General features: G+C 46.6%; 3 protein-coding genes across 10 annotated transcripts in view; 2 read left to right on the top strand and 1 right to left on the bottom strand.

The window, feature by feature from the left end:
- The window catches only part of RECQL5 (RecQ like helicase 5), a 38997-nt gene extending 15990 nt beyond the window's left edge, over positions 1–23007 (bottom strand). For 3 of the 5 annotated variants that reach the window (XM_022589594.3, XM_022589597.3, XM_022589598.3), the window contains exons 1-8: positions 22049–23007; positions 21410–21546; positions 20447–20568; positions 18335–18853; positions 17635–17740; positions 16985–17096; positions 15428–15590; positions 6706–6785 (exon numbers count right to left, since the gene is read on the bottom strand). In XM_022589594.3, coding sequence (XP_022445302.2) covers positions 6706–6785; positions 15428–15590; positions 16985–17096; positions 17635–17740; positions 18335–18853; positions 20447–20568; positions 21410–21536 — 1229 coding nt within the window. In that variant the 5' untranslated portion in view covers positions 21537–21546; positions 22049–23007. Of the gene's footprint in view, positions 1–6705; positions 6786–15427; positions 15591–16984; positions 17097–17634; positions 17741–18334; positions 18854–20446; positions 20569–21409; positions 21547–22048 lie in introns of those variants that run through there. The other 2 variants (XM_022589596.3, XM_089900079.1) reach the window with 2 other exon arrangements.
- ERLN (endoregulin) lies at positions 2826–4234 on the top strand. The gene is made up of 2 exons (XM_089900120.1): positions 2826–3068; positions 3933–4234. The coding sequence occupies exon 2, from the start codon at positions 3939–3941 to the stop codon at positions 4116–4118; it is 180 nt and encodes a 59-aa protein (XP_089756246.1). The 5' UTR covers positions 2826–3068; positions 3933–3938; the 3' UTR covers positions 4119–4234.
- SAP30BP (SAP30 binding protein) overlaps positions 22344–26541 on the top strand; it is a 34646-nt gene continuing 30448 nt past the window's right edge. Inside the window, exons 1-4 of one of the 4 annotated variants that reach the window (XM_089900111.1) lie at positions 22418–22505; positions 23364–23441; positions 23952–24061; positions 26494–26541. In XM_089900111.1, coding sequence (XP_089756237.1) covers positions 23432–23441; positions 23952–24061; positions 26494–26541 — 168 coding nt within the window. In that variant the 5' untranslated portion in view covers positions 22418–22505; positions 23364–23431. The other 3 variants (XM_022589601.2, XM_022589600.3, XM_022589602.3) reach the window with 3 other exon arrangements.

Below are 26541 nucleotides of genomic sequence, written 5' to 3'. Positions count from 1 at the left end.
TGGGCACCGACAGGTTGACAGGAGGTTCATTCGCGTTCTCCTCCTCCAGGCCAGGCAGTACTTAACTGCTGACCCCAAATAAGATTCTGTCCCTCCCCTTGGAGGGCTTACGGGGGCACGCTGAGCCCCGCCACCAATGGCTCCCCTCCTGAAGTTGTCACGCCAGGTCCCAGGCAGGCTCCAATCCCACTCGGATCAACCAACCAGATCTGCCCCAGCACAAGAGCAGCCTGACGTACTCTGGCCGGTCCTCTGGGAAAGATGGGCATGGAGAGGAGGCAGCAATTCCCCCATCACGGCAAAGAATAAACAGGTACAGCAAGGCAGGTGGTGACCATGGAAGGGGCGGCCATCAGGCCGTCTGAGCCCCAGAGAACATCTGGCTGACTCTGGCCGCCACACCTCTCTGTTCCCACCGCCATGCCACCCTGGAACAAGCTACCAGCAGCGCCTGCCTGCAGTCACTGCCACAGCGTCCCAGCCGGTCTCTCAACTGTGGTCTCTCGGTCCCTCACGAGGGTTTCACTCTACACCTCAGATCTGTGCAGTTTACTGTACATATGTTATGCCTTATTAGAAACTACAGTAAAGCCACCAGTGCAAGAATCTTAATAGCAAAACTTGGCAGAGCAGACAAAACAGTTTTCTCCTGTTTTCCCAAACATTAACATTTGAAAGCAATCTACAGATAACAATCTTCAATACGACATATTTGCTTGTGGGTAATAACAAATTGCAGACCATAAAAAACTGAGGACAGGGTGTTCCCTGGTGGCCTAGTGGTTAGGATTCTGGGCTTCCACTGCCATGCCCCGGGTTCAATCCCTGGTCAGGGAACTGAGATCCCTCAAGCTGCATGGCAATAACAAGATAATAATTAAAAAAATAAAAGTTAAAAAAAAAAACTGAAGACAAATTAATTTTGTCCTTAGGAAAAGTCTCCTCGCTCTCCTTGGGAACCGGTTGCCTACCCTGGAACACTGTCTCCACATTCTAACTCCTACGTCGGCTTCCCATCTCAACTTCAACATCGCTCCTCCCAGGGGAGTCTCCTCAGGCCCCAGGCCAGACTATGCCATGGGCACCAACAGCATTCTCTACCTCTTCACATCACATCATTCCCTTCGTGGTGATCATTTCAGAAGGATTTTCCGATCAGGGCCGGAAGTTAATTGAAAAAGTCAATTAAAGCAACGTTTGTGTACCCGAGACGTACGTTCTCTACACCTCTCATTTGAAATGGAAACATACAGACGCACATTCCTTGGTCAATCTTTTTGATGCAGGGCCGAGGTCTTTTCTCCAAGTGTGGGTTTGCCGACCAGAGTTCCTGAATTGTCTATTTGCTAATTTTGATTTCTTTAAGGCAGAATAAGAACTTGAAGACATCTGCAAGGAAACCTGAGTGTGAAATACTTCTGCATTTTTAGGAAATGTTTACAGTTGCCCTGTCCACATCTATTTTTGACAGGAACAGCTGGGTCTAAACCCCAAAGCAGTAACTTCTTAGCTGTGTGACCTTGGGTAAGTTACTAAACCTCTCTGTGCCTGTTCCCCAGCTGTAAAACTGGGGTTTCAGCTATTATCACCACTTCATTTTTATGTAATGTTAAGTGCAATTATGTAATTACAAGTACAACTGCCACAAAACAGGTTTGGGAACAAGCAGCTGACGCTTAATAAGCATCCAACTAAGCTAATGGAGCGGAAGTCCGAGGGTGTGCTGAGACCAGCCTGCTGGCTCTGAGCATTCAGCAGGCCAAGGACATTAGTCAGAGTGTTTTACAGAAGGAAATGCGAAGCGGCACGTAAGCCAAGGTCAATTAAGCCAGGATAGTTAAGAAGGACTTCAAGGAACTTTCCCATCATCTCCTCCAGCCCCCGGCTGCATGTCAGAATCCCACGATGATGGCTTCCCTGGTGCCGCAGTGGTTAAGAATCCACCTGCCAATGCAGGTGGATTCTCAAACACATGTTTGAGCCCTGGTCCAGGAAGATCCCACCTGCCACGGAGCAACTAAGCCCGTGCACCACAACTACTGAGCCTGAGCTCTAGAGCCTGCGAGCCACAACTACTGAGCCTGCCTATCACAACTGCCGAAGCCTGCGTGCCTAAAGCCCGCACTCCACAACAAGAGAAGCCACCGCAATGAGAAAGCCGCGCACCGCAACGAAGTGTAGCTCCCACTCGCCACTAGAGAAAGCCCGCGCGCAGCAACAAAGACCCAATGCAGCCAAAAATTAAAATAATAAATTAAATAAATTAAAAAAAACACACTAAATTGAAAAAAAAAAGGAGAATCACCCGACAAGGTTTACCAAGCACAGGGCTCTGACATGCCCAGAGGCTGATCTCTGTGCTACCAGGTGGGGCCTGGGCACCGGCATTCAGAAAAGCTCCCGGATGATTGGAACAGGCAGGGTTGAGGACTGGTACCCTATAATGTAACCCCTGGGAGGGCAGGGCCTGCCTCTCTCGCTCACGACTGGACACACAGCACCTGGTGCAGTTCTTGGCCACCGTGGGCACTCGACTCCTGTCTTTCAAGGATGGAATGGCAGCCACCAGGTTCCACGAGAAGGGACACAGGCCCCACTCCTGCTTCCCGGCTGCCCCATCACACCAGGGGGTGGGAACCCACACGAAGCAGCTGCGGCCGGGCCTAAGCGGCACACAAAGACACCAAGGGGGAAGCTGGGCCTCCACAGGAGCCTGGGGCCTCAATGGTGATAAACACGCACATGCTGGTTCCAGGAGGTGCCAGCTGGAGCTGTGGTTAATCATCAACCCGGCGCCACAGGAAGTGAGCGGCCATGCGTGGCAGCCCCAGCCCTGGGGCCTCCCGACCTCTGGGCAGGTCCTTTCAGTAGACGGGTCATCCGGACTGAGAGGAGGGGCAGGACCCAGCCACAGGTGAGGTGGACGGGAGGCCTGGGGCAAGGGCCCCGGATCCAGTCTCTTCCCCCACCCACCCCAAGTCTGACCTCTCTCAGCCAGGACACCTCAACCCACGCCCCTGAGCAGCCCCCCAAAACAGCATCACAAAAGGGCAGAACGCGGCAGAGGGGTAAGTGTGAAAGGCTGAAAGAGAACGCGGTTGCTAGGCAATGGGCCCTAGCCCACCTTTGTTTGCTCTGGTGACAGCAAGCAGGTCTGGTCGGGGGCAGTCAGCAATGCGGCCACCTTTTCCTCCCAAGAGTTGCTTCTCTGAGTCACAGTGCAGCTCTGGTCACCTGGCGGCTTCTTCAGCTCAGGCCCCCAAGGCGTGGGGCCTGAAGGATTACCCTGACCTGCCTGCCCTCGCTTAGGACACAGGAGTACAAACAGCAGACCCCGGTAATGGCTCCTTCCTTCTCCGCCTTTACTCCCTTCAACTGGCTACAGACTCACAGCCTGCCCATCTCAGCTGTGTTTCAAGATTAGTTAGTCCTTCTGTTTTCACCTGCCTCTAAGGAAGCCTACAGAGGCCTCAGCTTGAGACCATCCACTCCTGGGCTCCTGTGCTGATCCCTCAAAATGCTTCCCAAATGTTTGGCAACCGAGGCAGGAAAACCCAGGAAGGGTCTAGAGCGCTGCTTTTTAGATCCTGGCTGAGCAGTTCTCAGGGATGGGAGACAAAGTCCTGCTCACAGCAGGGCTGTTCAGGAAAGGACTGGAGAAGCCAGAGGCAGCCTCCAGGAAGAACTCAAGGGACCCCCCTCTCTTGGTGCCAGTCCCTGCTTTTGCTTCTACACAGGAAGAAAGCCCATTTGTTGCTTGCTGGAGGCATTGAGCCCAATGACCCACCATCCCTTCAATGCCTGCTAGCTACAGAGGTGGCCGCCGTTCTCTGAGATCGCACCAGAGGGTGAAGTTGGGGGCAGGGAGTAGCACCTGGGACAGGGCCTTGGAGAAGCCCCTGCACTCAGGGCCTCTGTCCCCACTTTTCCAGGTTCACATGGACAGACTACTAGCAAAACGCACCTGGAAGGATGAGTTCTGGCAGAACCCCTTCGACCAGGGGGGCCTGGTAGTGATCTGCTTGTTCATCATTACGGTCCTGTTTCTCATCTTGTTTGCTATTGTGTTTGGTTTACTCCCCGCACTCGACAGGGTCAACGAGTATGAAGAGTCGTGACCTGACTTTCTGTGGGCCAAGAAGGGGGCCACTGTTATACACTCTCAAAACGCCATGTACCTTTTCTCCAAAGCCCTTCTAACAGTCTGGAATTATACAGTTTTCATGTGATTATCTGATAAGTGCCTGTCTTCCCCACTGGTCCAAGCAACAAAAAGCAGGGGCTGGGTCTCTTTCTGTTCCCAATTGTACCCCCTTTTCTGATGTGCCCTCGCACAGAGTCAGTATCAATCAATATTTGCTGGTTGAATAAATGAATGAATGAACGAATGAGCAAATGAATGGATAAACAGAGGGATGCTGGGCCATTGGCTCCCCCAGCGTGGAGACCCCAGGAGTTGACAGAGCCCAGTACAATCTAGGCCTAAACCAAAGCTGTTTTTCCCATCTCAGGGTCCAGAGGCCTCTAGGCTGGAGGAAGGTTGCTTTGAACCTAATTACTGTTCCTTTTACACACAAAGATAAATTTGGCCCTGTCATAAATAATCAAATGCATTTCATGGCCACGCTCAGAGAAAGGAGCTGCACGCAAAGAAGAGAGGAAGCCATCTGGACGCCCCACGCTGGCCTCATTCATGTGACCCAAGTGTCTTTTCTCTTGGTCCCAGAGATGCCCAGGTATCCCTCACAGGGTCCCCCAGCCCCCATGCACCCCAGACCCTACAACACAGCCCTTGTAGAAATGTCCCCGCCTCTGCCAAAGCCATCAAGCAGGGCTGTCCCTCGCTGCCAAGTGCCCTCCCTTTGCAAACAGCTGCTTCAACGTCAACCTCAAACCAGGCTATTCTTAGAAAAAGGGCAAGTATCTGGTGAGGAAGGGGCTTTGCCTTCGTGTTATATGCCATTTATGCAATGAAGAAACATTCCTTTCTACTCAAAGAGCAACTTCAAATCCAGCCATACCAGCTGCGTTCACTCCGTCCCAGGGCCTGGAAGTCCTGGAATCTGACGCCCTCATGTGTAGCAAATGAGATAGAAGAGATGAGGCTGCACACGGGGCAACAGGAGGCCCACTGATGCCCAGACCCCTGACACTCTAACAGGCCCCAGCTCTCTGGTATGAGACAGAAAGCAGAGGGCCCTGGGAGGACCTGTCCTCTTGCCGGGTGAGTTGCTGCAGCCCAGAGGGATACAGCAGAGCTAAGCTTCCAGATAGCTCCACAGAGCCTCATACTCACCCCAAACAAGAGTCCAGCCAGGGTGACTTCAAGCAGAGGGGACTCTGACAACTAGCAAGGACATTGAGCCCTTTCATGACAAGCGCTTTACTCAAGGAACCAAAGAAGGCCTAATTTAGCAACTCACTATGTTAGTGCCTGAAAGGGCTCTGGTTGCAATGTCTGTGGGCAAGGGTGCCAATCACCTCTGCTGGGCGTGGTCTTGCCACAGAGGCCAAATGAGACATGGCAGCTTAGAGAAGGAAGTAGCTTCAGCCTAGGAGCCACAGACTTGGTGAATAGGAGGGGGTGGGAATCAGAACACATGGCCCAAATAAGTGCCTCTCTGGTTTCCAGAAGAAAGCCCCAAACATCTGGTGGGCACCACCAGTACCATGCACCTAATCAACTCCATGCTTCAAGAATCCAGTCTTGCAAAAACCAAGATAGCATGTGTGTATGAAAATGTGCATATCGCTGAAAAAACTGGGAAATGGGGGATTAGTGGCATCCATGAAGGATCTTAGTTCCCCGACTAGGGATTGAACCCCGGCCCTCGGCAGTGAAAGCACCGAGTCCTAACCACTGGACCGCCAGGGAACTCCCAACCACGACCTCTCTGGACAGTGGTCTGTTCATCTCTTAAGTCTGAAGCAATCAATTCTGCCTCATCTACCTTACAGGGTTGTCCAACGAGATCTGACCAGTGAGAGCAGAGGAATCAAAGAGGTTTTTCGAGCAAAGGGCTACACAAATGCAAGTGCTCCGAGCTTGTCCAGAATGCTCTGGATGTCCCTCATACAGTGCGCCCACAGCTGCTCGTGCCCAGGGCTCTCCCAGCCACAGTCTGCCTGTCACTGAGCAGCTAGCAGGCTCTTTCATGGCCCCCACCACCAGCAGATTCAGATCAAATAGATAAGTGGGTTCCGAGTAGGCAGGCTGGTGTTATGTTAGAAAAGTTGATTTCTCTCCAAGCACATTACCGCCCCTGCCCTCCCAAGACATAAACTGGGCCACATGTCTCTGCTTGGGTCTGGGATGAGAGTGGCTACTCCACAAGTGAAGCAGTGGTACAGCGCACTGGCACATTATCACCACAATGCCAATGGATCAGAACTGGTCACATCTCTCGGAACTGAGTCACCCATGGTGCCAGCCACTCAGAAGTGGGTGGAGTGGGATGGGTAGATGACCACCCAAAATACTCAACGAATCCTCACAGTGCCAGAGTTTCTGGGGCCTTCCACAGAAAGGTGGGAGGGTACCAACTTCCATGCTCCGACAGGAAATATTCCCACACGATGGCTTTCAGCAGGCAGGGGTCCCTTGGTGGCCCAAGAACTGTCCTATGTTAGCTTGTTAACTAGCAGTGCTGGGAGAGGAAAAGATCTCACTAACACTTGTTTCCACACACAAGATAAGTCACTCACCCCAATTCTTCACAGAAGGCCACCAGGGCATCAAAGGCCAAGACAGCAGCTTTATCGGATGCTTTGTTCCCTCTCTTTTCCTGGAGACAAGAAACGACCATTCAGTAAAAGTCTTACATAGTTGGACTACCCTGTAGCCCAACAAATGGTGAGAGAGAAAAATATCAAATGACACTAATAAAGCCATTCACAAAACAGAGTCCCCACACCTGACCATGCATCGGAATCACCTGGGTAACTTTAAAAGACCTGAGGCCCAATTCAGCAAGACTAATGAATTGAACTTTCTGAACCTGGAGCTCCAGGGAGTTTATATTTTCAAAAAGCTGCTCAGGTGATTCTCATGCAAAGGGCCCGGGGAATGGCATTTGGGAATCACTGTATAATATGACCTAATTTAATAGGGGTTGAATACATACATGAGTGTGTGAAGGAACATACTAACCTGTATGTGTGGAAGGACATGCGCTAAACGCTGACAGTCATTACTTCTGAGTGTTGGGATTATACGTTATTTGCCTCTTGGTACATGGCTATTTGTTAAATTTTCCTTTTAAAAAACTGTGAAGGGACTTCCCTGGCGGTCCAGTGGTTAAGACTTCGCCTTCCAATGCAGGGGTTGCGGGTTCGATCCCTGGTCGGGGAGCTAAGATCCCACATGCCTCGCAACCAAAATAGCAAAACGTAAAACAGAAGCAATATTGTAACAAATTCAATAAAGACTTTAAAAATGGTCCACATCAAAAAAAAAAAATCTTTAAAAAAAATTGTGAAAAAATTTAAAATACAGAAGAGCCAAGAAAATATAGCAGACACTAATACCCAAGACATTCTCTATTCTTTCTGCTTCTGGAAGTTGAATGGTTCCCATCTCCCGAACACACAAATCCACATACTTCCTCTACTTCCATTCTCCCAATATATTTATATCACGATTTCTTATTACATCACAATTTCCCTTAAGGTGATTCTTCAGAGCTAACCGCGTGATTATATTTTTACTATTTCCCATGATCACATATCCTTCAACAACGTTGTTTCTCCTGAAATTAACAGCTGACCTGTTTTTTCATTTCCTTAGATTTCAGTGCATCACGAATACCCCCCCCAAATGTTCTGATGTAATGAAAAATTCACTTCGGGAAGCGGGGGCCAATGATGGCAAGGTCCACTTTTATCTTTGGAAACGTCCTTCCTGGTGCCTTCCATCCCCATGTTCGACCTGGGCCTCTGCTCTCCAGGCCTGGTGCACAGCCGAGACTACCCTTCACTCTCGTCCTAGGACACTCCCTTTGCCTCGCTCCTGGGTCAGGTCTCCATCTTCCTTTCCTAGTTGACAGCCTCTGCAGTGGAGAACATCCTTTAGTAGCTTCTCCAAAGGAGAAAGTTTCTTAAAATCGTCTGTCTGAAAATGTCTTTATCCTACTTTCACACTAACTGATTGGCTGGGTAGGAAATTCTAGATGGGATGGTTTATTTAGCATTTGGAAGCACTGTTTCTCGTTTCGAATATTACAATGGTGAAAACTGGTGCTCTTTGGACTCCCCGTCCTCCATGTAACACCTCTCTGGAAGCTTTCTGGATCACCTCTTTTTTATTTATTTTTTATTAAAAAATTTTTTTTTCACTGCATTGGGTCTTCATTGCCGTGCACAGGCTTTCTCAAGTTGCAGTGAGTGGGGGCTACCCTTCATTGCAGTGCACGGGCTTTTCATTGCGGTGGCTTCTCTTGTTGCAGAGCACAGGCTCCAGGCACATGGGCTTCAGTAGCTGTGGCACGCGGGCTCAGTAGTTGTGGCACACGGGCTTAGTCACTCTGCGGCATGTGGGATCTTCCCGGACCAGGGCTTGAACCCGTGTCCCCTGCATTGGCAGGTGGATTCTTAACCACTGTGCCACCAGGGAAGCCCCTGGATCATCTCTTTATCTCAAATGATCTCAAATGTCTCAATGATGAGCCCAGTGTGAGTTCTTGTAATTCACTGTGTTAGTAAGTTTTAAATAAATACCTTATACGTAATCACCTTACCGAAATCTTTTCCTTGTCTAATTTGAACTTCAGACAAGTTAATCACACTCCCTTAGGTCATGGCAAACTATCATCCTTGGTCCTCGCAAGACCCCTTCATTCCCAATCACTACTTGCATCCACCTTCTCTCCCGTCATTCAAATTTACTCATTTATTCAATAAACACTTATTAAGCACTAAACTACATTCCCAGCACTGAGCTAGGCATTTATTACAGCTACACAGGAAAGGTTCCTGCTGTCATGGAACTTACATTTCAATATAGCAAACCTATAAAGTGAAACAGTAATAAATATGATTTTTATAAAAAGGAAGATACGAGATTTCCTGGGCCCCCAGCTATGCCTATTACCCTATGGGGAGTATTTACTATCATTTCTTCTTCACTCCCTATTACTAGATATTTAGTTTGTTTCCGATTTTCTGTCCTCATGATCAATTCTACCATTCAAGCCCTTGAGCACATAAACTTACGCACTGCCACTTTTATTTACTTATTTATTTTTGGCTGCATTTTTTGGTCTTCTTTGCTGTATGCAGGCTTTCTCGAGTTGCAGCGAGCGGGGGCTACTCTTCATTGCAGTGCGTGGGCTTCTCATTGCGGTGGCTTCTCTTGTTGCGGAGCACAGGCTCTAGGGTGCGTGGGCTCAGTAGCTGTGGCACATGGGCTTAGTTACTCTGTGGCATGTGGGATCTACCCGGACCAGGGACTGAACCCACGTCCCCTGCATTGGCAGGCTGATTCTTAACCACTGCACCCCCAGGCAAGTCCCCACTGCCACTCTTATTTCAGGTGATTTGGTTCCAGAAATAGGATATCGAGGTCAAAGGGTATCTGCATTTTAAAATTTAAATAGATATTGCTAGATTGCTTCCCCACAAAAGACTGTAACCCTGCATTTTTCTCTTGGCGAAGTGTAGGCACTCTTTCCTTCACGTGCCCACTAGCAACAGGAGTTTGAGCTCTTTTACACACGTGTCAAATCATTTTACTTTAATTTGCATTTACCTGATTACTACCTAATTTGAACATCTTTAGACGAGCCATTTGGATGAGCTTTTCTGGGAACTTTCCTTTCATATCCTTTGTTTTTCTTGTCAGTTGGTGAAAACTCTCTATTTATTCTCAACTTTAACCTTTTGTTTGCGTTTTATATTAAATATTTTTCCAGATCTACAGTCTATTTGTTTACGGTATCTTTCACCACGTATATTTTTTCCATAGGTTCAGGATTTATAGAAACTTAAGATTTTTTATATATTCAAATATTTGGTTTTTTAAAAGACAGCTTTCTGGATTTTTAATTTTCATTACAAAAATATCTTCACCATCTCTCCAGCCCTAGGTGGCACACTGGACTAAATTTTGTTTCGTTTTTACATGAGGTCCTTAATCTGTCTTTTATATAAGGTGTCAAATGGGGCACTTTTATTTTATTCCTGCTGTGTCAGCACCAGCTATTAGACAATTCATTCTTTTCCCATTAAACTGAATTATCAGCTTCATCAATATTAAACGATGTATTCTAGGACCTTTCTTTTCTCTTTTGGTTTGTTTGTTCTTTGAATTTATTTTTTATACAGCAGGTTCTTATCTATTTTATACATATTAGTGTATACATGTCAATCCCAATCTCCCAATTCATCCCACCACCATCCCCCCTGCTACTTTCCCCCCTTGGTGTCCATACGTTTGTTCTCTACATCTGTGTCTCTATTTCTGCCTTGCAAACCAGTTCATCTGTACCATTTTTATAATAAAGCGGTGTTGAATTTTGTCAAAAGCTTTTTCTGCATCTATTGAGATGATCATACGGTTATTCTTCAGTTTGTTAATAAGGTGTATCACATTGATTGCTTTGCATATATTGAAGAATCCTTGCATCCCTGAGATAAATCCCACTTGATCATGGTGTACGATTCTTTTAATGTGTTGCTGGATTCTGTTTGCTAGTATTTTGTTGAGAATTTTTGCATCTATGTTCATCAGTGATGCTGGTCTGTAATTTTCTTTTTTTGTGACATCTTTGTCTGGTTTTGGTATCAGGGTGATGGTGGCCTCGTAGAATGAGTTTGGGAGTGTTCCTCTGCAATTTTTGGGAAGAGTTTGAGAAGGATGGGTGTTAGCTCTTCTCTAAATGTTTGAAAGAAATCACCTGTGAAGCCATCCAGTCCTGGACTTTTGTTTGTGGGAAGATTTTTGTTGCTGTTGTTGGAAGATTTTTAATCACAGTTTCAATTTTATTACTTGTGCTTGGTCTGTTCATATTTTCTATTTCTCCCTGGTTCAGTCTTGGAAGGTTATACCTTTCCAAGAATTTGTCCATTTCTTCCAGGTTGTCCATTTTATTGGCATAGAGTTGTAGTAGCCTCTTATGATGCTTTGTATTTCTGCAGTGTCCATTGTAAATTCTCCTTTCTTATTCTAATTTTATCAATTTGAGTCCTCTCCCTCTTTTTCTTGAAGAGTGTGGCTAAAGGTTTATCAATTTTGTTTATCTTCTCAAAAAACCAGCTTTTATTTTTATTTTTTAATTTATTTATTTATTGGCTGTGTTGGGTCTTTCGTTGCTGCAAGCGGGCTTTCTCTAATTGCGGCGAGCGCGGGCTACCCTTCGCTGCGATGCACGGGCTTCTCATTGTGGTGGCTCCTCTCGTTGTGGAGCATGGCTCTTGGCATGCAGGCTTCAGTAGTTGCAGCACATGGGCTCAGTAGTTGTGGCGCATGGGCTTAGTTGCTCCGCGGCACGTGGGATCTTCCTGGACCAGGGCTCGAACCCGTGTCCCCTGCATTGGCAGGCAGATTCCTAACCATTGCGCCACCAGGGAAGCCCCAGCTTTTAGTTTTATTGATCTTTGCTACTGTTTTCTTTGTTTCTATTTCATTTATTTCTGCTCTGATCTTTTGATTTCTTTTCTCCTACTAACTTTGGGTTTTGTTTGTTCCTCTTTCTCTAGTTACTTTAGGTGTAAGGTTAGATTGTTTATTTGAGATTTTTCTTGTTTCTTGAGGTAGGACTGTATTGCTATAAACTTCCCTCTTAGAACTGCTTTTGCTGCATCCCATAGGTTTTTTTTTTTTTTGCGGTACGCGGGCGTCTCACTGTTGTGGCCTCTCCCGTTGTGGAACACAAGCTCCAGACGCACAGGCTCAGCGGCCACGGCTCACGGGCCCAGCCGCTCTGCGGCATGCGGGATCCTCCCGGACCAGGGCACGAACCCGTGTCCCCTGCATCGGCAGGCGGACTCTCAACCACTGCGCCACCAGGGAAGCCCCCATAGGTTTTTGATCATCGTGTTTTCCTTGTCATTTGTTTCTAGGTATTTTCTGATTTCCTCTTTGACTTCTTCAGTGATCTCTTGGTTATTTAGTGACATATTATTTAGCCTCCATGTGTTTGTGTTTTTTACGTTTTTTCCCCTGTAACTGATTTCTAATCTCATAGTGTTGTGGTCAGAAAAGGTGCTTGATACGATTTCAATTTTCTTAAATTTACCGAGGCTTGATTTGTGACCCAAGATGTGATCTATCTTGGAGAATGTTCCGTGTGCACTTGAGAAGAAAGTGTAATCTGCTGTTTTCAGATGGAATGTCCTATAAATATCAATTAAATCTATCTGGTCTATTGTGTCACTTAAAGGTTGTGTTTCCTCATTAATTTTCTGTCTGGATGATCTGTCCACTGGTGTAAGTGAGGTGTTAAAGTCCCCCACTATTATTGTGTTACTGTCAATTTCCTCTTTTACAGCTGTTAGCATTTGCCTTATGAATTGAGGTGCTCCTATGTTGGGTACATATACCTTGATCATTATGCAGTGTCCTTCATTGTCTCTTGTAACATTCTTTAAAGTCTATTTTATCTAATATGAGTATTGGTACTCCAGCTTTCTTTTGATTTCCATTTGCATGGAATATCTTTTTCCATCCCCTCACTTTCAATCTGTATGTGTCCCTAGGTCTGAAGTGGGTCTCTTGTAGACAGCATATATATGGGTCTTGTTTTTGTATCCATTCAGCAAGCCTGTGTCTTTTGTTGAAGCATTTAACCCGTTGACATTTAAGGTAATTATCGATATGTATGTTCCTATTACCATTTTCTTAATTGTTTTGGGTTTGTTTTTGTAGGTCCTTTTCTTCTCTTGTGTTTCCCACTTAGAGAAGTTCCTTTAGCATTTGTTGTAGAGCTGGTTTGGTAGTGCTGAATTCTCTTAGCTTTTGCTTGTCTGTAAAGCTTTTGATTTCTCCATCGAACCTGAATGAGATCCTTGCTGGGTAGAGTAATCTTGGTTGTAGGTTCTTCCCTTTCATTACTTTAAATATATCGTGCCACTCCCTTCTGGCTTGTAGAGTTTCTGCTGAGAAATCAGCTGTTAACCTTATGGGTGTTCCCTTGTATGTTATTTGTTTTCTCTAGGACTTATTTCTAGGACTTATTAATTCTCTCTTATTAATTCTCTCATCTGTTCCAATGACTGTTACTGTATTACATGGATTTGTTCGGGGTAGCAGCACAGCATATTCTGATGCTGGGTTAAGCACACCCCTTTCATCATTCTCCTTTTTCATACTTTTCCTGGCTGTTCTTGAGCACTTATTCTTGCACATAAATTCTAAGATTCTACTTCCCAATAGAAGTCTTTTGGGATTTCAATTGGGACTTCATGAAATACTTATATTAACTTTGAGGAGAAAAGACAGTTTTAAGTCTTCCCAATCACTTTTGTATCTGTACAGAGTTTGTTTTCTTTCAATGAGGTTTTAGTTTTCTCATCTAAATCAGTGGCTCTCATCCCTGGCTGCATATTAACATCAACTGGGGAGGTTTTAAAAAAATTCTCTTGATAAGAACCTGTAACATTTACTTCTAGGTATTTTATAAGTTTTATTCTTGCAAATTAAACATGTTTTCATTTCTATTCCTAGGTATTTACAGTAATGTTTCTCTTATGTTCAGCCATCTTGCCAAGTTTTCTTATGAATCCTAGTAGATTTCTAGTAGAGTCTTTGGGGTTTTCTAGGCAGACATTTGTTAAAATTTCTATCTGCTGGTGTCTTCTCTCCTTGTCCCTGTGAGTTTATATACTTTTCATCCTTTTATCGTCCTTTTGGTGGGGATCAGGAATAAGCCCTCGTGTTCAATCTTTCTTATAAGGAAAAGTTGATGTGCATCCTTTTGCAACGTCACACATTATGTTTTGGGGGGGGTTAATCCATGTTGATTCATGTAGAGTTACTGCTTCATTTTTAACTGCTCTGGACCATTCGACTGTGTGACTAGCCCACTGTTTACTTACCCCACACCCCACAGAGGAAGGGTTTTATTTCCCCACTATGTTGCTGCAGCCAACATCCCTGTATACCCTCGTACAGTCCATCATGTGCACTGACACCCTGTCTACCTAGATGTGGAACTGCTGAGTCGCAGTGCACCAGGCCCCTCCACGTACACGTGTCACCTCGTCTCTCTTCAAAGAAGCCGTTCTAGCTTATAATCCTGACCATGTCATGAGCTGCCCTCTCCCCACATCCTTGCCAACAGTGACTATGAAGATGTTTTACACTTTGGCCAGTCTGATGGGTATAAAATGACAGCTTGTCATCTGATTTGCATTTCTCTGATTCCTAAGTGAGGCTGAGCATCTCTTTGTATGTTTTTTTTTTCTCTTTGTATGTTTATTAGATATTCTGGCTTCCCCTTCTGTGAAATCCATCCTTTTTGCTATGTAGCTGTTTGCCTTTTACTGTTTTACCTGCAGGAGTTCTATACAGCCAGCCAATGATGTCTATCATGATGAAATCCCCAAATGGCTCATTTTTTCACTTTGTTTATGGTGTCTGTCACTATAAAGAAATTTTTAGCTCGAATTTAGTCTCAAACAGATCAAGTCTTCTTTGATGATTTCTGCTTTTAAAAATCTTGACATAGGGACTTCCCTGGTGGTCCAGTGGGTAAGACTCTGTGCTTCCAATGCAGGGGGCCCAGGTTCAATCCCTGGTCAGGGAACTAGATCCTGCACATATGCCACAACTAAGAGCTCACATGCCGCAATGAAGATTCCACATGCTGCAACTAAGACCGGTGCAGCCAAAATAAATAAATTAATTAAAAAAAAAAAATCTTGACATACTCTTCCCTTCCTCAAGGCCATGAAATATTTTCTCCCCAGTTTTACAGTTTTTTGAGGTCTTTAATCCACCTGTAATTCATATGTATATGGCATGGGAGGTAGCGTTCTATTTTATCTTTTTCTAGAATAAATTATTCAACAGTTCGTCGTTTTCCTGTTGATTTCTAATGCCACCTATCATACACCAAGTTCTGTTATATTCCTGAGTCTGTGTCTAGGTTCTCTACAAAGAATATGCAACCAGTTTTTAAAAAGGGCTAAAATCAAAGAACTTACAACAATATGGGAAAATGCTTATGCAACAATGCTAATTTAAATCAAGGCAGGATTGATCTTGACTATGTAAAATAACACACACACAACAGACTGTACGAAGATCAATTAAGTATAAAGAAAAAAGTCTAACCTAGTTATAAGCTATCCACCAACACCCCATTCCCCACCTTGCTATATACCTTCTAGCCTCAGGAGCACCCCTCCAGATTACAGAAGCTCCATCTGGGTTCGGAAATTGCAGAGCGGTGGGTTCGGACAAGAAGGGCTCCTACTGCCCAGGACTTACCTGGAGTTTTGCTACTTCCTTCCTGATCAGGAAGCTGACTTGGTCCCGGTCATTCCTAGAGTAATACAGACGGCACCAGGAAGGCTTTCCGTCTCTGCCCGCCCGGCCAGACTCCTGGTAGTACCCAGCCATAGACTTGGCAATATTCCAGTGGGCGACAAACCTGTAAGATCCAAGGGTCAAGCAGCATGAGATGTGGCAGAAAAGCTGAGGGGAGAAGTGACTCCCAGTCAGCGGAGCAGGGGTCTCCACAGGGACCAGGAGTAGGAGGCTGGCAGGCAGAGAGGCAGAGATAGGCCCCAGAGTAAGCATGGCTAGGACCCTGCAGTCCTTCAGCAGGCCTTCTCGCCATGGAGCAGCTCATGGAAAAACTAGCGGACTTAATGAAACAAGGTTAGGACACTTATGAGCTGGGTAAGTCCTTTATAACATCTTTGAAGTGGAAAAAGGATAATACTTATGAAGTACCTACTATGAGCCAGTGTATATATTTGTCTTGTTAAATCATTACAGTGGGGCTTCCCTGGTGGCGCAGTGGTTGAGAGTCCGCCTGCCGATGCAGGGGACACGGGTTTGTGCCCCGGTCTGGGAAGATCCCACATGCCGCTAGGCCCGTGAGCCATGGCCGCTGAGCCTGCGCGTCCAGAGCCTGTGCTCCGCAACTGGAGAGGCCACAACAGTGACAGGCCCGCGTACCGCAAAAAAAAAAAAAAATCATTACAGTCACCATCATGTGAGGTAGTCTCATTTTATAGACAATGAATGTGGGATTCAGAGAGGTAAATTTGTACAAGGGGACAGCAGAGCTAGGATTTGAGCCTAGGAGTGTCTGACTCCAAAGTTGATCCGTTATAAGACACAGCTGACCCAGGAGTCAAACCCTGATTCCAAAGTCCAAGTTATCTCAAGTATAGTTCACAGTCTAATTCCTACCCTGACCAACTCAGGGTCACTATGAGGCTTAACAAGACCACGTATGCAAAAGTGCTCTGTAAATCACACAAGGCATTACTGTTGGTGTTAATCAGAGCAAAGGGCTTCAGGCTGCAGCCCAAAATGTCTCCGGAAGGTCAAGCATGCCTGGAGGTAAAAGACTTCCCAACAGTGGCCAGTGTGGGGCTAGGAGGCTGGGATGTACCCATCTCTTCTGGACTGTCCAGTAAACAGTAACAAGGAGTGACGGTAACGAGATCTTTGCCTTCAGTTTTGCACAGGGAGCAGTTTTAAGATAGTTCATTCCACCCCCTCACAGGCTCCAGATGCTAAGGTGGGAGTGAGTGGGGCTGTGTTAAAGGGTGAGCCTGATGGTCTGCATGCTGCCCCCTCTTCTGGGGGATGGAAGAACCGTGCTGTGCCATCACCAGGGAGCAGAGGAACTGTGCACAGAACCTGTCAGCGTTTGGACTATGTACCAGGGACTCTATCCTGGGGCCTCCTTCCCCTCTGGCCCTAGAAGGACACACAGACCTGGCTCCCCAGACAGAGCACCAGGAGGCCCACCCCACCCCCCCGGAGCCAGGCCCCAACTGGCAAAGTCAGACAAGAACAAGGGCTCACCTGACATTGGCTTTGTCCACTCCCATTCCAAAACTAATAGTTGCAACAATTACAGGGACCTTCTCCTCCATCCACTCGTTCTGCACCAGCGTTCTTTCAGGAGCCTTCAGTCCTAGAAAAGAGGGGAAGGTGAAGAAGGGAACTTGCATTTCCCTTGGGTTTCCCCTGAGGTCTACCTTGGGTCTGACGCTGTGCTGGGCACAGTACACACACTGAATCCATCACTTACCAGCTGTATGACCTCAGGCCAGGCACTTAACCCACCAAGCCTGAGCCAGTAAACATAGAGACCCAGGCCTGTGTGTGGCACAGAGCACTCCATAAATGTGACAGCCAGGATTCAAACCCAAGTCCATTGGCCTCCAGAGCCTGTGCTCTTTCCATGATACCAGTACCTGGGCTAAAACACTCATCACCTGCTGCTGGGTGGCCACAGGGTGACAATAAGAATTCAGGAGTCACAATTCCCCTTTTAGATCTCATTTGGGTCTAGACTCCTTTCTGTGAATTTAAGTGAATCACTTTAGCTCTGCCTGGGTATCTGGAAAAAGATGACGGACCACCTGATTATCCAGGATTCTTAAGGAACAAAAGACCAGCTAAGAGGCTTCTGAGAGTAAGGAGGGCCACGTGGCCCAGGTGCCCCTTACCTGCGTGGTACGCCTTGGCATTCACGCCCCTGTAACTGAGCTCTATAGCCAGCTGTTCACAGGCCTCCCTGGTCCTGCAGTAGACAATGCCGCAGCCAGACAACAACTGAAAGGGGAGACACGGGAAGAAAATAAGCATTGGGAAGAACAAAACAACCCATCTCACTGCAGCCTGCTCTTTTTATTTATTTATTTATTTATTGGCCGCATCACGCGGCTTGTACGACCTTAGTTCTCTGACCAGGGACTGAACTCACGCCCCAGCAGTGAAAGAGCCAGGTCCCAACCACTGTCCGCCGGGGAAGCCCCTGCTTTAAAAGCAGCTCTAACTCTCTCTCGTCAGGCTCACGGTCTCCTCTGAGGCAGACCACCTAGCACAGCCCTGCTACTTTCTAACAAGGCAGGACCAAAGCAGCTCAAACCCCAACTTTTCTAACCCTTGCCTCCTCCCCACGAGCCTTGGATAGGTCTGCAAAGGCCCCCCCACAGGAGGACTCCAGGACACGGGAACCCCAGTAAGGGGGACAAGGCCAGGAAACCAAAGGGACAACTCTGTGCACGAGTTTTAAGAAGCTATGGCTAGTCCTGGCTGAGGAAGCTAGAAAAGCAAAGAGCTTTGAAATGAGAATCCTTCTCTAGGCCGCACACAGCAGCCCGCCGCCCCTGATGTACCTCAGCCCCCCAACCTCAATGCCCTCACCCCTTTATCAGCCTTCTGTCCGAGAGCCTTAAGGCAGAAGTCCCTCAGGTTCCCGTAGGGATCAGGAAGCAGTTCCTTGAACTGCACATCATAGAAAAGGTTGGCCCGGAAGCAGGGAGTCTTGAAGGTGGCAACTGGCTGCTTCAGCTGCAGGGCGGCAAACACATCCTCTCGGACCTGCGGGGTGGCTGTGGCAGTGAGAGCCACACAGGGGGCGTGGGCCAGGCGGGGGCGCAGGGCTCCCAGACGCAAGTAGTCAGGACGGAAGTCGTGCCCCCACTGGGAAACACAATGAGCTTCATCCACCACGAGGTAGGAGAGCAGGTGGCGAGACGCCAAGGAGTTTAGGGCGGGCTGGAAGGAGGCAGAAGCCGCCATCTCTGGCGTGATGTACAGAAGCTTGGTCCAGGGCTTTTCCTGCTCCAGGTCACAGAGCAGCTCCTTCTTCTGCTGTGCCGAGAGCTTTGAGTTCAGGGTACTCACTTGGACCTTCAGGGCCAGCAAGTGGTCCACTTGGTCCTGAGGGCAGAAGCGGGAGAGGGGACTATAAGTGGCCCTCAGGCCTCAGTGGTAAACGTCACTGTGACTCCCTGGGGTATTTCACAGCCATGAAACATCCTTCTCCTACCCTCTAACGTGTCTTCTCTTTGCATAAAAAGAAGTACAGAAGGTGAAGTGGTTGATGTGTGGAGCCAGGTAGATGTGGATTTAATCCCGGCTCAATTACCACATGCTCTTCAGCTGGTTCTTAACCTTAACCTTTCAATTTTCTCACTCTCATTCTTTCACTTTGCTATAAAAAGAGTAAAACTACCTAATAGGATTGTTTAAAGAATTAAATGAAATTTTATACTTGGAAGGTACGTTAATGCCCCTAAACACTTAGCACAGAGCCTGAGACTAGTACACACTCACTAAGCATTGTTACTGTTGTTCTCTATCCTCTCTCTCTCTCTCTCTCCTTTTCTTCATGGTGGATGGCTCTTAACCAACGGCCACACTTCCTCATTTCTGATTCTATCAGTCCATCTGCAGGCCTTAAATATAGTCAGAAGCACAGAACAGATGTTAACATCATCCCAATAAGTTTCTCATCTTTTTTTCTGTCTCATGGCTGTGCTCTCGCCAGAATAAAGCAGAATATACCAGGGATTCCCCTATATTGATTTATATCTCTCTATCCACCTGCATCTTCTATAACATCAAGAGTGCACATGTGGGCTTCCCTGGTGGCGCAGTGGTTGAGAGTCCGCCTGCCGATGCAGGGGACGATGGGTTCGTGCCCCAGTCGGGGAAGATCCCACATGCCGCGGAGCGGCTGGGCCTGTGAGCCGTGGACGCTGAGCCTGTGCGTCCGGAGCCTGTGCTCCGCAACGGGAGAGGCCACAACAGTGAGAGGCCCGCGTACCACAAAAAGGGGGGAAAAAAAAGTTTATGAAGATTTAAAAAAAAAAAAAAAAGGGTGCACATGTGTACATACGAGAGTGTGTATGTGCATACACATACAGTTCCATATTCCTCCAGGCAAAAAGTTACAAAGGAGGGTGAGAGACCTCAGGCCATCAAAACACAGAAGACTCATTCATAACCCACCAGAGTGATATGCACTAGTGGAGAACCCCACATTTGGGTGATTCAGAAACCCAATACAGAGAGGGATATAGGCAAATCAAAGAAAAATAAGAGGCAAAAGACCAAAGAAGGGTGGATTTCCCTGGTGGTGCAGCGGTTAAAAATCCGCCTGCCAATGCAGGGGACACAGGTTCGATCCCTGGTCGGGGAAGATCCCACATGCTGCGGAGCAACTAAGCCCGTGCACCACAACTAGTGAGCCCATGCGCTAGAGGCCGCAAGCCACAACTACTGAGCCCGCGCGCCTAGAGTCCAAGCACCACAACAAAGAGTAGCCCTCACTTGCTGCAACTAGAGAAAGCCCACGTGCAGCAACAAAGATGCAACACAGCGCAAAATAAAATTAATTAATAAATTAATTTTTTAAAAAAGACCAAAGAAAGGAGAAGTAAAATTTCTAGCTATTAACCACCCCCCCCCAAAAAAAAACACCTTCCTCTAAACTTTCTGGGCTGCCACCTTCATTCCCCTGAGCCTCACCTGAATCAAAGCAATGAGAGGAGAGATCACGATGGTGATGCCTTTAGCCAACAGAGCAGGGAGCTGATAGCAGAGGGATTTTCCTGCCCCTGTGGGCATGCACACAAAGACATCCTTGTCGCCTGCAAAAATACAAGAAGGCAACATCTCAACGCTTCCTGCCTTTTAATCTCTCCCCTTCATCAAGGCTGTTGAAAATTAAACAAGAATGTAGGAAAAACTCCTCGCAGAGTGTCTGGCACGTACAAGGGTCTCAATATAACCTCAATTCTCTTCCCATCCTTTCTACGAAAAGGTAAGCGGTCCAGGGAGATCTGGCAATGCACACAAACCATTTCCAGTAGTGGCAATAACAACTACAAGGGTAAGAAGTCTGAGTCTGCTGGGCTATGGATGATTGAACTGAACATCCATGAAAGCTGAATACTCCTGGATGAGTGGGCATATCTGTATAGACATGGAAACAACATCACTTAGAGGGCTTTTGTTTATAAGTGTTATAATGTAATTAACATGACACTGCTGCTCCCCTCTTGACAACCACCATTTGTCAACATATCTCAGTTTTATAATATTATTACTCCTTCCTTCCCTATTTGGGACCCAGACCACTCAATCTTCAACACAGGAATTACCTAGAAGGTGACTGGCTTCGGCTATTCCTGCCATGCCCCCACCCCACCTCCACCTCACTGCCTACACAAAAAGGAGAATGGAAATTTATGAGCTGTTTTCAAAGACAACCTTAGCTTTGTCTACGAAATATCAGAATCAGAACAGCTGGGTGGTTCTGCCAATAAAACTGCAAGTTTTGGGTGACAGATCTACAAGAGCTCCAAAACCAAATATGGCCCAAGGGTGGGGAGGAAGGAAGGGTCAGAAGGAAGGTGTTCTTCCTTCTGTAGTGGCAGCGCTATGGTATAGCCAGCACAAACATAAATGCAGGTAGTTTGGCAACATTACCTTTCACTACAGCCATGGTTGCCCTCTCCTGCAAAGGCGTCTTAAAAGAGTCAAACCCAAAGACCTTCTTCAACGTGCTCCGGACTCGACGCTCAGGGTCAAAAGGAGAGGAAGAGTTGGTACTCATCTTGACGACAGTGGCCAAAGGTTAAGGCAAAGGTGATGATCATATATGGTTGCAAGGAGAACCCTCTGTTCTGCTTTTCAAAGCCTACTTATTTTTTCTATAAGTTTGCTTTATTACACTCAAACTATATTATTTTCAAATAATATAGCTCCAGGTGAACAGCCTCAAGCAATACATTCCTGGGTAATTATCTCCAATTTTATGCTCGGTGAAAATAAAAACACCCAGCTATCCCAGGCCACGGTCTAGTGCAGAGCTAGAAATCAGATCACGAGAAAAAACACAAATGTCTTCAGAACAGTTTGGAGAAGATGGAATTTTCTTCTAAGATCCACCCCCTGCTCTATAAGCACAGCCATGACGACTATTCTTCCCCCCAGGACCCCGACCCCTTCTCCCCCCCACGACCCCCGCGCCCAGAGGAGAGCTCTTCCCTTTTCCTCCTCTGAACCCTAGATCTGTTCTTTCCTCCCTTCCCCAGCCGAAGCCTCCCTCTCTTCACCCCAAGATATCAGAGCCGGCCGTGGGCCCCAAGGAGCGAGGGGCTCTTGTCGGGCAGTTGCTGCCCGCTGGCTCGGGAACTACTCGAAGACCCCCATAAGCCACAGGTAACTCTCAAAAGCCAAACTGCTGGGAACGCAACGTCAGGTAAACCCTCACAAGCTTGTGTCCGTCGCGCAGTGATGACGTTGCGCAAGCGTTGGCGCGAGGGGCGGAGCCAGACGCAGAAACGGCCGTTTTGATTGGTTCTAGGTCTGAAACGGGCGCGGGGTCTCCTGGGATCCGGAAGTAGTTGCCTTTCCGCCCGGAAGTCGGCTCTTCGGAGTCATAGGAGTGAGCCACGCCGGGGCTGTGGGAACAAGATGGCGGGGAAGAAGAGTGTTCTGTCGTCTCTGGCAGTTTACGCGGAAGATTCAGAGCCCGAGTCTGACGGCGAGGCAGGAGTTGAAACGGCGGGCGGCGCAGCTGGTGAGGCCCGAGTAGGGAGCTGGAAGGGGAGAATCGGATGTCTGCTCGGAATGCTGCTCCCCTAGCAGGCGGGAGGGAAAGAGATGGTCATTGTGCCCCAAGTATCGGGCTCTGGAGCCCCAAAGGGCGTTCAGGGTCCTAGGATAGACGGAGCGTTAGATGCTCTGTAGCAAGAATGGACCGTCTCCTTCTTTTGATTGGATTATTCTTCCGAAACTTACTGAAAGTCTTCTCCCTGCTGGATATTGTGCTGGGCAGAAGGATGGACGAAGGGTGGAGAGGGTCCAAGGCTACTGAACCACCACCTATTTTCTCCGGCCTTGTTGTTTGGTGGGGGAGAGCGAAACTTTTAATTAACAATATGCTTTAGCCATATCTTGGAGCTTTTAAAAATACATCCATCCTGTCTCCACTGCGAGGGAGTCTAATTCAGTAGATCTGGAGAAGGACCTGGGCATTTGTGAGCTTTCCAAGGCTTCTTGGTGATTCCATTACTTTGTGAGTTGTTAAAGCCCATCGGTGATTTTGTTGCTCCACCCTGGTTAAGAATCACAGTGTTAAGAAATGGGAACAGGTCTATATGGGGACGTAGAGAGGCAGCAAGTTACCCAACGTGTCTGGGCCTTGGTTTCCTCATTTGGAAAGTGATGGGGTTCGGGGGGCCTTGGACTGGGTTAGATCCTCTCAGTTTTGTGTGGTCTCTGCCTGTCAGGAAGTTCTCTGGTGGTTTCCCAGTAATTTGTTTTGTTTTGGGGCTTTGTTGTTGTTTTTGTTTTAAACGTAGGAAAAGATTTTGTTTCTCAAGTGGGTATGATTGGGAACCTCTCCAGGTGCCCCCATTTAAGGTCCTGTTCCTAGGGGAGGACACACAAAAACGAGAATGACAGAGTCCTTGTCTTGATGAGAAGACAAGTTCATCGGTGCCTATGATACAAGGTAGACATATGCAGATAAAAATAGATGGGGTTTTTTCTGGAATTTTATTTTATTTTTTATACAGCAGGTTCTTATTAGTTATCTGTTTTATACATATTAGTGTATATATGTCAATCCCAATCTCCCAAGTCATCCCACCCCCTCCACCCACCCCCACCCCACCCCCGCCACTTTCCCCCCTTGGTGTCCATACGTTTGTTCAAAAGAGATGTTTAAACAACATGGTATAATAGTTCAGAGAAGGGAAGGCTTCAGTTGGCATAATAGGCGGATTGGAAGCATTAGAAACGGAATTTAATATTACTCGGTTTTCTTCCCTGTTCTTTTAATGAATTCATGCACTAAATTCTGTGATCTTCCGCAAAGCAGAATCTGGCCCTAAGGTCACTTACATGAGATTTAAGTTTCCTTTTCTCTTCAGAGATAGTCCTGGCAACTCAGATCACTCAGGTGGTTTTTTTTTGCATTCTTTTCCCCATTCATTCATTTTATTTTTCTCTTCTGTTTAAGAGGAGAAAGGCGGATTGGTATCTGAAGCCTATGGAGAGGATGATTTTTCTCGCCTCGGGGGTGATGAAGATGGCTATGAAGAAGAGGAGGATGAGAATAGCAAACAGTCGGTAAGTAAGTCTGTTCCCAAATCCAGAGCTGCTCAGAGGACCATTTATCAGAAACTTTCTGACCTGTACCGACAGTGTTCCATTTCGTGCCTAATTTCATCCCCTCCCCCACTTTTATTTTCTTTAGTATCAGTTGAGGAAACTGGGTTGGATATCAGTAGTTCTATTTGAAAATCAAGTTCGTTTTCACCTGCACCATTTTGTATTAACCTTTGAATTGAAACTTGGGGGAAAAGATAGTGGACAATTTTATTTAACACAGATATCAATGGGTGTTTTATGTTGGTTTTCCCTGTTTAGATAATTTATTCCATTTGTAACCGTGCATTCATCCTAATTGGTGTATCATTTATATCTGCACTCAATTCTGTGTTATTTGTAATCTTGGTTGGGGTTCATTCAAATTTTTCAGTTTATTAGAAAGACGAGGAAGGACAGTTATTTGTGCTTTGATCCTTATTAACTCCTTTCTTGACTTTTTACTTGGCAGTTTTTATCAAAGTGTTCTTGATCACAAATCTTGCCTGATGTTTAGTATGTGCTGACTATCAAAGGAAAGAGAACTTGCATCTTAATTAATCAGAAAGGCTTTAGGTACACTGTCACCTGAGCATCATGGGCCAGAATTTTAAAGTTTGGAGAAAAATAAGGATTCAGGCTGGTGCTTAACACAAAGACATACAAAGTTGAATCTCGATATAAAATCTGGTTATTTAGCAACAGCTCTAATTAAAACGCTCAGTGTTCTGTATTATTTGTTTGAAAATTTTGTTACTCGTTGATACTTAAATGTTAACATTAAAATGCTTCACAGGGAATTGCCTGGCGGTCCAGTGGTTAGGACTCTGTGCTTTCACTGCGAGGGCCCAGGTTCAATCCCTGGTTGGGGAACTAAGATCCCACAAGCCGCGAGGTGCGGCCAAAAAAAGCGGGGGGTGGGGGGAGGGCGGGGATAAAATGCTTTACAAATTAAACAAAAACGCGTTTTGTATTTTCTGTTGTTTTGGAAGACCTTTTTATCCCCTTAGGTCTCCCCACCCCCTTGATTGCTGATAATTCAGAATTGACTAAAATTGTTTAGAAAAGCTTTGTAAGTTATTTCGTTTTTCTGCTTTTCTTAAGTGCATACATAGTGGCTTAACATCCATAACTCTTTTCTTCAGCAAATTTGCACGATGTGTGTTTTTGAAGTGTTATTCTATATTTGCTTTGCATAGAATTTTTACCAGATTTAAGCTTTATTTCAAATTTTAGTAAAATCCTTGCATCCAATCCCAATATAGACATTCTAAAATGTGATTGTACTTGGCTGAGCTACATCTCTGATTATTTGGCCTGATGGGTTTCATTTGGAGGAGATTTTGGAGATTGCGTTTAAAACCTGTGGCTCACTGATGCCTTGCAGGACAATTAAATCTCAAAGCCATCAGTGTAGTTCAAGTCTCTCAGGTGGTGTTTATATTAACATCTGGCAGGCTTTTTAATTTGGGGGTTAAAGTGATTGAAAAAAGCAGTTTCAAATGAAACAGTTTTCTGTTGGATGTTAAATCATGGCTCCCGCGTATTGGGGTGTGCTGGGTAGTGGAACGGATATGGATTATAGCTACCTAACAGGGTAGCTGATCTTTGACCTTCATTAGCATTTAGTGGAATGGTGGGCTAGCTTGGGTGAGGTCAGGGCACACTTTGGAAAATGCCTTGCCCGCATGGTGCTTTGTGTCAGGCAGGCCCTTTGGATAGGGAACAAGGCTGGATGGAACGGGTCACCGGCAGTTCTGTGAGCGCTTGCATGGAGGCAGGGCCCACTCAGCTGGGACCCAGGACAGGCTGGGCGTTGCGCTTCATTCCTGCCTTTCCCAGCTCACTCGCCCTGGTCGTTTGATGCCTACCCTACCTTCCTACTGTTCATGTTGGTGCAGGTGTTGCTGGTTGAAGCGCTGGGGTATAGCGTGTGGGGGTCATGGCACTCCGGGGGCGAACAATGTTATTGGAGCTCTGAGTCTGATGTATTTGTGTACATGAAAGGCAAAGAAGGAAAAAAAGACTCATACCGGGTTTGAAATCACCGATACTTCACTGGAAACGCCATTTCTGTTTTATCCTGTGGCGCCTGATCTTATTCTTTTCTCAAGCATGTTGCCACCTTTCTCCATTTTTGTGTTTGTGGTTTTTAAACTCAGGCATTTTCATTAATATAGGCTATGGCACTGCTGGCATAACAACTTTGAGCTGCCGTTGTCGTCCCCCCCCGCCGCCCCCCCGCAACATCTCTTTTTCCCCTTCTCTTTCTCTAGAGCCTGGGTCATATGGTAGGGGAGGGGTTCTTGGTGGGACAACCCAGGCTGGGTAGGTTTGCTCCAAACCCTGTTATGCATGTGAGAACCTCAGGCCCAGTCCTTTAAGCTTAATCCTCTAAATTCTTTGTCTTGTAGGAAGATGACGATTCAGAGACTGAAAAACCTGAGGCTGATGACCCAAAG

The sequence above is a fragment of the Delphinapterus leucas genome, chromosome 19 (genome assembly GCF_059928025.1).
Source record: "Delphinapterus leucas isolate spDelLeu-1000000601 "Yukka" chromosome 19, BTC_Dleu_Yukka2, whole genome shotgun sequence".
In the NCBI taxonomy this organism is placed as follows: Eukaryota; Metazoa; Chordata; class Mammalia; order Artiodactyla; family Monodontidae; genus Delphinapterus; species Delphinapterus leucas.
Note: the sequence above shows the minus strand (reverse complement) of the source record. Positions and strands in the feature narration are given on the sequence as shown.